The following is an 11,523-nucleotide window of genomic DNA, read 5'->3' on the forward strand; positions in this document are numbered from 1 at the left end:
ACTCAGTAGGTGACAGCAGAGAGCCATACAATTACAGAAATAACCACTCCTTTCAAAATAAATTGGATTCTTAATAGCTCTGTCTGTAAAACCCTTTCAGTTTCCAATTATAATAAGTAAAATACACATATGGAATACACACATGGAAATGTGCTCATGTAAAAAATGTAGCCTTGATTTAATTGGCCTATGGCAAGTGTAAAAATATGACCTAACTATTTGTGGGTGTTATTCAATAGCTTGTCAAGCCGCCGGCAGTCCTTCGTGTTTTAGTTGTGGACATCATACAAATGCAGGGTTCATCATAGCAACGATGCTAACTAAGCCTTTGCATGCTATTGGTAGTGGTATCAGCTGTTCCATGTCTTTGTTATTGAATAATATAATGCTGTAATGAATGTGGCCTTTGTTTATTGTGGGTGTGGCCAAACCGAGGGGTGTGAGCTAGAGGGCGGGTGGTATCTGCGTGTTTGCGTCACAGGTTAATGCTAGCTGTCAATTGGAAAACAAAACGTCTAACTCCAACTTTATATTTTAGGCAAAACTTGGAACTCATTGTGGCAGGGAAATTAGCCTGGAATCCGCAATGATCTAGTTACTGTAATAGTTATGCATGAATGTCGCTGCTTTCGTCGTATAGCCATTTTCACGAGGACGTACACTAGAGAGCTAGCTAGTGGGCTACTGCTAGCTAGCTGACGTGCTAAATTGGCTACCTAAGAAAGTGAAAGAAGACGGCAGCTGAACCGAAGCCATACCAATTTACTCAGACCTATGCGACTGATATCAGGTAGTTATTGATCTAGCTAGCCTTTCACTTATTATTTTGTTCACAACTCAGCGATACATTGAGCTAATGCACTGCAATTTGTATGTAATAAACATCTAGCTAGTGACCGCAATACGACCAATAAATACGACCCTGGTTGTGGCAGTATAGCACTGTTTTCTAGTCAATAGCTGTGCTCTCACAATTCGTGTAGCTAGCTTGGTTAGTCAACTTGTGGCTAAACTGGAAAGTGTACTACTGGCGACAATGTTTCCGAAAATCGAAGGATTGTACACGTTTCTTGTCGTGCACACTTTTGCTGTGTCACGCGCCGCAGAGAACAAGGGACTGTGCTGACAAGTTACGCATGATGGTGTAGCTCTCTGCAACCGCAAAAAAAGAGCACTACATCAGACGGGAAAAGCTGTCCATTTACCAGTTATGTTTTAATATCCTCATTATTTTAAACTCTAGGCCAGGGGAAGTAATTGTACCCATTAACCCAAGCGTTGGTGAGGGGATTTGTCTGCATCCCAAGATTTACGTTATTAAATTGAAAGGAAATCTCATCACTTGTCAGTTGCCCTAGAATGCCAGTCGTAATTTTACCGTCATATGAGCTGCACTATTTTTGCACAATCTGTCTTCTAAAAACCTCAATGGCATATGCATTGCAGGAGAGAGGGGACGTTTATATTTCCACTGGAACATGGGATATTTCCACTGGAACATGGGAAATTGAACCTCTATTTGTGCTGGTCGATATACCAAAAGGTCTGACAACAGCATATAGTGCAGGAGAACAAGGTCAAAGTGGATGGTGGTTGTCGGTATGCAGGCCTTTCCCCTCCTAGGCAGTCAGAACCAGCTTGCCAGGTGAAGAATGCTAATGAATAATTGAAGCACATGCAGCATATGATCAGCATGCTCTGGAACAATGAGGCTTCTCTCAAACACTGCTATTTTATTGGTCAAAATGTTATCTGGATAATACTACAAATTCCTGATTGCTTACAGAGTTAGACCTATTCCAAGGAGAGCTGGCGTTATTGCATGGGCCACTGCAGTAGCTAAGCTACCGGTTTCCTGTGATAGTGTTGTTCAGCTTGACACAATTGCCTGTCCTCACATCCATGCTCAGAGCACATGGAACTGTGGTTTGTAGTAGCCTATGTTAAACAGTGAATGTGTTTGTATCAGACTAAAGTGGCATTAGGCTGTACTGTACCAATGCTCCTTTGTACTGGAAATGTGTGTTGATTTTGACACTAGACACTGAGTGAACATGGGGTGTTCCCCATTGTCCTGCTGTCGCTCTGTGGGTCCAGTCCTATTTTCTGTACATTTAGGCCAGGGGTACTGACTTACCCTATGAGGTTCTGAGCCTGCTGGTTTTCTGTTCTACCTGATAATTAATTGTACACACCTGGTGTCACAGGTCTCAATTATTCCCTGACTCTTGATGCATTCACCAACAGGAACCTCTAGCTCTTTTACAATCATCTTTCCTTTCAATTCTTAGCCACAATTGCACATTTAATCCCTGTGTGAAATATTTGTCCAATAATGATTTATTTTCTCTCGTTTCTGCTCTTTTACAACCATCTCCTTTTCAATGGCTCTCTCCCTTGCCCTCCTGTCCCTCCTTTGCCATCCTGTTTTGCTTCCTTCCATCCTCCACTTCTCCTCCTATTTCCCCCCTCTACATTCCCCCTGCCAGTCTAGGGGTATTGTGTCTTCTGTACAGTAACAGTACATGCCTCTCACCCTTCCCTCTCCTGGTGTGGTACACTGTAGGTGAGTGATGGAGACAAGAGAGTTGACTGTGGTGGCTGGCAGCTTCGTGGGGTTTCAGCTGCTCTTCTCCGTGGCCAGCCCACTGTTCTCCTCAACCTTCACCCCTGGCTACGGCCTCCTGCCCTCCACCAAGCTCACTGAGTGGAACTCCAGGTACAATACCCTTCCAACAGGCCTCTTAACAGGTTTCACATTATAGACTAGTACTGTACCGTTTCTGCTGTAACACACTTCTATCAGACATTAACCCAGGCACACTGATCTTAGGTCAGAAATAGAGAATGGCCGATTTTAATTAGGGTTGATTTCAAGTTTTCATAACAATTGGTCATCTGCATTTTTGGACACCGGTTATGGCCGATTACATTGCACTCCACGAGGAGACTGCGTGGCAGGCTGACTACCTGTTATGCGAGTGCAGCAAGGAGCCAAGGTGCTAGCTAGCATTAAACTTATCTTATAGAAAACTATCCATCTTAACATAATCACTAGTGAATTACACATGGTTGATGATATTACTAGTTTATCTAGCTTGTCCTGCGTTGCATATAATCGATGTGGTGCCTGTTAATTTATTATTGAATCACAGCCTACTTCGCCAAACGGGTGATTTAACAAGCACATTTGTGAAAAAAGCACTGTCATTGCACCAATGTGTACCTAACCATAAACATCAACACCTTTCTTAAAATCAATACACAAGTATATATTTTTAAACCTGCATATTTAGTTAATATTGCCTGCTAAGATGAATTTATTTTGACCAGGGAAATTGTGTCACTTCTCTTGCGTGCTGTGCAAGCAGAGTCGGGGTATATGCAGCAGTTTGGGCTGCCTGGCTCGTTGCGAGCTGTGTGAAGACCATTTCTTCCTAACAAAGATTGTAATTCATTTGCCAGAATTGTACTTAATTATGACATACCATTGAAGGTTGTGCAATGTAACAGCAATATTTAGACTTAGGGATGCAACCCGTTAGATAAAATACAGAATGGTTCCGTATTTCACTGAAAGTGATAGTTTCCGAATTTGACTATATTAATGACCTACGGCTTGTATTTCTGTGTGTTATAATATTATAATTAAGTCTATGATTTTATAGAGCAGTCTGACTGAGCAGAGGTAGGCAGCAGCAGGCTCGTAAGCATTCATTCAAACAGCACTGTCCTGCATTTGCCAGCAGTGCTTCAAGCATTGCGCTGTTTATGACTTCAAGCCTATCAACTCCTGAGATTAGGCTGGCAATACTAAAGTACCCATGAGAACATCCAATAGACGAAGGTATATGAAATACAAATGGTATAGAGAGAAATAGTCCTATAATAACTTCAACCTAAAACTTCTTACCTGGGAATATTGAAGACGCATGTTAAAAGGAACCACCAGCTTTCATATGTTCTGAGCAAGGAATTTAAACATGAGCTTTTTTACATGGCACATATTGCACTTTTACTTTCTTCTCCAACACTTTGTTTTTGCATTATTTAAACCAAATTGAATAGGTTTCATTATTTATTTGAGACTAAATTGATTTATTGATGTATTAAGTTAAAATAAGTGTTCATCCAGTATTGTTGTAATTGTTATTATTATATATAGATCACCTTCTGAGTCAAAATGCAAGCCGAGAATTACCGTTCTGCTTCTTTTTTTTTTCATTACAAAAAAAACGTACGCCAATGCAACATTGACCAATTAAAAACAGTACTGTAGCAATGAGGTTTGTGCAGTAAGCTATACAAATCTTAAAATCTAGACAGAAAATATTTACACAAGAAGCAACCTTATATCACACAGTCAACCTCTCAGTCATTTAGTAAGTTCACCATTCTGCGATTTTCACTGTTAAAATCGCACAGTGTTCAACACAATGGCTCTTTATGTCATTATTTATACACAATCACCTCATATTGGTTTTGCTTGAATTGCCCAATGCGTTGTTGTTGGGCCATTTCTTTTAATTATACTTCAAAATTTGAGGAAGGCTATATGATCACACCGGTAATAGATCCATTGTTGCATTACTTCTGAGGCACAGCTGATTGAGAATACATTTAAATAATTTGTCTTTTATTTTACTGGGCAGATGGTGCCTGCATCTAATGGTCAGTCTCAGCGGAGGGAGAGAATAGCAGACTGAGGTTCCGCCTGTCAACATCCCTCCGCTCTCCCTTTCCTCCACTGACACTGACCAAAAAGAGACACCGTCTTCCAGCTGATGGCAACTCGAGTTGCACCGTTATTTTTGCCTCATGCACATATTCATGTTGTTACTCCTATGAACAGAGAAAGTGAACTATTAAAAGACCCAAGACGCTAATAATAACAGCAATGCAAGCCTATAGATACACTTTCCTACTCATTCATTACTGCTGCAGTGCTTGTTGTAGCGCTGAGTGGAAATGGGAAGAACATGTGTTTTATGGCTTATCAAAGTGTTGACAGTGCTGAGGGAGAACTTTAATGTGATCTCACTCATAAAACAGCAGTTCTTTGACATATTTGTTGACAGTCTCTCTAGTCACTTGAAATCGCACAGTATCAATTTTGCTGTAGCTTTCTTTTATGCCTGCTACGTTACTGCCAATACAGTAATCTGAGCCACCCGATTGGCCAGCGGTAGACCTATAGTGCACTTGATTTGCTCTCCAGCCCCGCCGGGAAGGCAGAGTTTGTACCTTCAGACACATGAAATGGTTCAAAATGGCAACAGTTCAGATACTTGGCACACAGGGCAGCTGAATCGGTTGCACCTACCACCAACAGCCCGAGACAAATAAAATAGGAACACAAGGCTTTATCGTTGTTTTGTTTTTTTACAGAAAGGTTTGTCGATCGACTAGGAATGCCTTGGAGATCCACCAGTTGATCGCAATTCACCTGTTGGGGGGAGTCCTGAGCCTCAGTTCACACAGGGGTCATGCACACTAAACACTGCTACAGGATGTGTGTACCATGGCATAACAAGCCAAAGGTGACGCACTGATAGTGGTTGAAGTTTGATACAAAGTTACCCTTCATTGCATAACGGCTCCCAGTGTGTCAGTGTGTTATTATTTATTCATGCTTTGCTTGTAAAGGTACACAGAGAATATCTACAGAAAGATGCACAGCAGAGATGTAACCCTGAGGCGTAGGCTAAGGAACTAGCTAGATGGAGGGAGGGGCTAGATGGAGGGAGGAGCTAGAGGGAGAGTAAATGCTCTTGCCCCTTCTGCTTCATAAGAGACTGTCTCAAATTCCACTCTCCTCCTTGGTCATGGCAGTTATGCTCTCAGATAGTCATGTTATAATGGTGACACTAAAAATAACAATGTTCATTGTACAGTGGCTGGTTTGTGGAGCCAGCATTGCTAGGCCTTTGGGACAGCTGGTGTGCTCAGGGTCTGGGGGCTGTGTGTGCTGGTGAGGGGCGATAAGAGGCGTGGTAGCACTGGAGTTCTCTTCACTAGCCCAGATAAAGAGTCCCAGAGGTCAACGAGACCTGAGTAGTTTTACACACACACACACACACACACGATTCTCCTTCAAATTAGTTTGATTGCCAAGGTTCCACACGGCCCAAATGAATCAAATCAAATTTTATTTGTCACATACACATGGTTAGCAGATGTTAGTGCGAGTGTAGCGAAATGCTTGTGCTTCTAGTTCCGACAATGCAGTAATAACCAACAAGTAATCTAGCTAACAATTCCAAAACTACTACCTTATAGACACAAGTGTAAGGGGATAAAGAATATGTACATAAAGATATATGAATGAGTGATGGTACAAAGCGGCATAGGCAAGGTACAGTAGATGGTATTGAGTGCAGTATATACATATGAGATGAGAATGTAAACAAAGTGGCATAGTTAAAGTGGCTAGTGATACATGTATTACATAAGGATGCAGTAGATGATATAGAGTACAGTATATACGTATACATATGAGATGAATAATGTTGGGTATGTAAACATTATATTAGGTAGCATTGTTTAAAGTGGCTAGTGATATATTTTACATCAATTCCCATCAATTCCCATTATTAAAGTGGCTGGAGTTGAGTCAGTGTGTTGGCAGCAGCCACTCAATGTTAGTGGTGGCTGTTTAACAGTCTGATGGCCTTGAGATAGAAGCTGTTTCAGTCTCTCGGCCCCAGCTTTGATGCACCTGTACTGACCTCGCCTTCTGGAGGATATCGGGGTGAACAGGCAGTGGCTCGGGTGGTTGTTGTCCTTGATGATCTTTATGGCCTTCCTGTGACATCGGGTGGTGTAGGTGTCCTGGAGGGCAGGTAGTTTGCCCCCGGTGATGCGTTGTGCAGACCTCACTACCCTCTGGAGAGCCTTACGGTTGTGGGCGGAGCAGTTGCCGTACCAGGCGGTGATACAGCCCGACAGGATGCTCGATTGTGCATCTGTAGAAGTTTGTGAGTGCTTTTGGTGACAAGCCAAATTTCTTCAGCCTCCTGAGGTTGAAGAGGCGCTGCTGCGCCTTCTTCACGATGCTGTCTGTGTGGGTGGACCAATTCAGTTTGTCTGTGATGTGTACGCGAGGAACTTAAAACTTACTACCCTCTCCACTACTGTTCCATCGATGTGGATAGGGGGGTGTTCCCTCTGCTGTTTCCTGAAGTCCACAATCATCTCCTTAGTTTTGTTGACGTTGAGTGTGAGGTTATTTTCCTGACACCACACTCCGAGGGCCCTCACCTCCTCCCTGTAGGCAGTCTCGTCGTTGTTGGTAATCAAGCCTACCACAGTTGTGTCGTCCGCAAACTTGATGATTGAGTTGGAGGCGTGCGTGGCCACGCAGTCGTGGGTGAACAGGGAGTACAGGAGAGGGCTCAGAACGCACCCTTGTGGGGCCCCAGTGTTGGGGATCAGCGGGGTGGAGATGTTGTTATCCTACCCTCACCACCTGGGGGCGGCCCGTCAGGAAGTCCAGTACCCAGTTGCACAGGGCGGGTTCGAGACCCAGGGTCTCGAGCTTGATGACGAGCTTGGAGGGCACTATGGTGTTAAATTCCGAGCTGTAGTCGATGAACAGCATTCTCACATAGGTATTCCTCTTGTCCAGATGGGTTAGGGCAGTGTGCAGTGTGGTTGAGATTGCATCGTCTGTGGACCTATTTGGGCGGTAAGCAAATTGGAGTGGGTCTAGGGTGTCAGGTAGGGTGGAGGTGATATGGTCCTTGACTAGTCTCTCAAAGCACTTCATGATGACGGAAGTGAGTGCTACGGGGCGGTAGTCGTTTAGCTCAGTTACCTTAGCTTTCTTGGGAACAGGAACAATGGTGGCCTTCTTGAAGCATGTGGGAACAACAGACTGGGATAGGGATTGATTGAATATGTCCGTAAACACACCAGCCAGCTGGTCTGCGCATGCTCTGAGGGCGCGGCTGGGGATGCCGTCTGGGCCTGCAGCCTTGCGAGGGTTGACACGTTTAAATGTTTTCCTCACGTCGGCTGCAGTGAAGAGTCCGCATGTTTTAGTTGCGGGCAGTGTCAGTGGCACTGTATTGTCCTCAAAGCGGGCAAAAAGTTATTTAGTCTGCCTGGGAGCAAGACATCCTGGTCCGTGACGGTGCTGGTTTTCTTTTTGTAATCCGTGATTGACTGTAGACCCTGCCACATACCTCTTGTGTCTGAGCCGTTGAATTGAGATTCTACTTTGTCTCTATACTGACGCTTAGCTTGTTTGATTGCCTTGCGGAGGGAATAGTTACACTGTTTGTATTCGGTCATGTTTCCAGTCAACTTGCCTGATTAAAAGCATTGGTTCGCGCTTTCAGTTTTCACGCTATGCTGCCATCAATCCACGGTTTCTGGTTGGGAATGTTTTAATCGTTTGCTATGGGAACGACATCTTCTACGCACGTTCTAATGAACTCGCACATCGAATCAGCGTATTCGTCCAATGTTGTTATCTGACGCAATACGGGAACATATCCCAGTCCACGTGATGGAAGCGGTCTTGGAGTGTGGAATCAGATTGGTCACCAGCGTTGAACAGACCTCAGCGCGGAGCTTCTTGTTTTAGTTTCTGTCTGTAGGCAGGAATCAACAAAAAAATGGAGTCGTGGTCAGCTTTTCCGAAGGAGGGTGGGGCAGGGCCTTATATGCGTCATGAAGTTGGAATAGCAATGATCCAAGGTTTTTCTAGCCCTGGTTGCGCAATCGATATGCTGATAAAATTTAGGGAGTCTTGTTTTCAGATTAGCCTTGTTAAAATCCCCAGCTACAATGAATGCAGCCTCCGAATATGTGGATTCCAGTTTGCAAAGAGTCAAATAAAGTTCGTTCAGAGCCATCGATGTGTCTGCTTGGGGGGGAATATATACGGCTGTGATTATAATCGAAGAGAATTACCTTGGTAGATAATGCGGTCTACATTTGATTGTGAGGCATTCTAAATCAGGTGAACAGAAGGACTTGAGTTCCTGTATGTTGTTTTGGCCACACCACGTCATGTTAACCATAAATCATACGCCCCCGCCCCTCTTCTTACCAGAAAGATGTTTGTTTCTGTCGGCGCGATGCATGGAGAATGTTTCTTCATTGTGTTCTCAGTGCTATAAAGGATGTTATTGTTATGTTACTTGAACTGTTTATTAGTATTACTGCTGCCGTGGTGCTAGTCTTGCATCATTCTCTGCCATGGCGCTAACTGTCCCTGTTTCTGTGTGCTTGCCCAGATTGGTGTCCACTGTCCATGCTCTGATCGTGGGCCTCTTCTGTCTCTACATCCTGTGTTTTGATGATGCTGTCAACGCAGACCCCGTCTGGTAAGATGAACTGCATTACTGTCTGCTTTCTGTCACTCTAGCAGCCATGGCTACTAGCCTACCCCAAGAGGGTGGGAAGGATGATGCTGCCATTCCCCACTGTCAGAGAGAAATCTCGGTGGAGTCTACAGAGGTGTAGATTCAGTGGATTTGTCCTTTCATTGTCTTTTCTATGTTCTCTCTCCTACTGCTGACTGTGATTACATCATTGTATCCTGAAAGAGAGGAATGGTAATTTCCCCCTCTCCCTCCCTCTCCCTTCTGTTTCTGTCTTCTACTCTCTTCGCTCTCCTCTTTCTGTCTTCTACTCGTGTTTCTCTCCTTCTGGTTCTCTTCCTCTCTTCCTCTGCCAACAAGGCTCCTTTTCATAGCAAACAACATCAGCCCAGTCTTAACCCCCCCCTTCTGGTAACTGTCTCCCCTGAGTCCCCCTGACCCCCAGCAGCACCCTGCGTCTCTGGCTGTCTGATCAATACAGCACTTCCCTCGCTCTCATTGTCTGTCTGTCGCTGATGTAGCGGAGAAAAGGGGAAGTGAAGGGCCAATGGGGAGGAGTCCTGCCACCCCCCTTCATCTGCTCTGTGTCCACATGTCTCACATTTAGACTACTCTCTTTTTCCTTCTTTGTTGTTCCTTTACTCTCATAGAGTTTGTGTAATTGTTGTACCCTCCCAGCCCAAGCCATGTTGTCTTGTTTTTTTCCTTTGTTTTGGTCTTTGTCTGTGTAGTATTGGTACTTACCTTTTGTCTCTCATGTATTTGCTTTCCTGCCCATCTCTTTTAGTTTCTTACTTTTCCTCTATTTAGACTGGTAGCCATGTTATTTTGCTAGCGCAGTAGCTAGTTCCTCTTATTGCAACACTGAATGGCGTAAGCATTAAATCCTCAGACAATCTGATTGCATTACAGCATCATTTAGACATGCCACAGACTGGCATTGTGCTGGGCTTCACAGAACTAACCGCCCACAAAACCTGCATTGTGACAGATTCAGCTTCTTGCAACGTCACTCTGGCAGTTCTGCCTGGGTTTTGTTGTCATAATCCATTCAATCCAAAGCCTTTTCCAAATCCACCTCCTTCACATCGCTTGATTGGTTTATCTGAGCTTTAAAGGTAACATGTAGGCCTCCTGGGTGGCGCAGTGGTTAAGGGCGCTGTACTGCAGCGCCAGCTGTGCCACCAGAGACTCTGGGTTCGTGCCCAGGCTCTGTCGTAACCGGCCGCGACCGGGAGGTCCGTGGGCCACGCACAATTGGCCTAGCGTCCGTCGGGTTAGGAGGGTTTTGCCGGTAGGGATATCCTGTCTCATCGCGCACCAGCGACTCCTGTGGCGGGCCAGGCGCAGTGCGCGCTAACCAAGGTTGCCAGGTGCACGGTGTTTCCCCCGACACATTGGTGCGGCTGGCTTCCGGGTTGGATGCGCGCTGTGTTTTAAGAAGCAGTGCGGCTTGGTTGGGTTGTGTATTGGAGGACGCATGACTTTCGACCTTCGTCTCTCCCGAGCCCGTACGGGAGTTGTAGCGATGATAGTAGCTACTAACAATTGGATACCACGAAATTGGGGATAAAATTCAACAACAAAAAACAAAAAAAGTACGATGTAACCAGTGAGCGCAGAATACAGACTCAATTGGTTTAAAACAATAGAGTTCAGTGATGTAACCCCAGGTGTGGTTTACTGTAACATTAAGATCCCTTTATTGGTCAAATACACACAAGGTCCAACTGAACTGTCACTTCCACTTTTTAACCCAACACCTCCAAAAGACTCATACATACACATAAATATAGAGGTTTTGGAGAGGTGCAGGGGACTACCACACTGGGCGCCCGGGGAGCTGTTGCTGGGGGGGTTAAGTGCCTCGCTCACCCGGACTGCTTGGCAGACAATGGAATCTAGGTTTATTACAGCAACCCTCCGATTCCAGCTCACTTCTAACGTTTTCCCGGCAGGCCAGGATTCAAACTGGCAACCGTCCGGTTTTTAGCTGCTTCCTCTAACCACTAGGCTACCTGCTGCCCTGCCATACCTGGATCAGTAGTGGAATCTGAGAATCTTTGGACAGTCTCATCCTGACCTCCTGTTGATCTGTCTGAAGTTTATCTTAGCACAACAGTTTCACAAGTTTATTCACGAATGGCTTTCATTCTCTATATGGTTGAATAGATTATTAGGCTTATGGGTG

The 11,523-nt window shown here is 44.7% G+C and overlaps 1 protein-coding gene across 4 annotated transcripts; it reads left to right on the forward strand.

Annotated features, from left to right (window-relative positions):
* The first annotated feature begins 437 nt into the window (after positions 1-437).
* LOC115110567 (TLC domain-containing protein 4-B-like) lies at positions 438-10,573 on the forward strand. Of its 4 annotated transcripts, none has more exons than XM_029636331.2 (3): positions 438-790; positions 2,567-2,719; positions 9,246-10,573. In XM_029636331.2, exons 2-3 carry the CDS (start codon positions 2,574-2,576, stop codon positions 9,337-9,339), a joined length of 240 nt encoding a protein of 79 aa, XP_029492191.2. In that variant the 5' UTR covers positions 438-790; positions 2,567-2,573; the 3' UTR covers positions 9,340-10,573. The 4 variants fall into 4 exon arrangements, with proteins under 4 accessions (XP_029492191.2, XP_029492194.2, XP_029492192.2 ...); XM_029636334.2 differs by lacking the exon at positions 438-790 and adding an exon at positions 813-1,207; XM_029636332.2 differs by lacking the exon at positions 438-790 and adding an exon at positions 1,236-1,645.
* Positions 10,574-11,523: the final 950 nt, after the last annotated feature.

The sequence above is a fragment of the Oncorhynchus nerka genome, linkage group LG21 (assembly GCF_034236695.1).
Source record: "Oncorhynchus nerka isolate Pitt River linkage group LG21, Oner_Uvic_2.0, whole genome shotgun sequence".
Taxonomy (NCBI): domain Eukaryota; kingdom Metazoa; phylum Chordata; class Actinopteri; order Salmoniformes; family Salmonidae; genus Oncorhynchus; species Oncorhynchus nerka.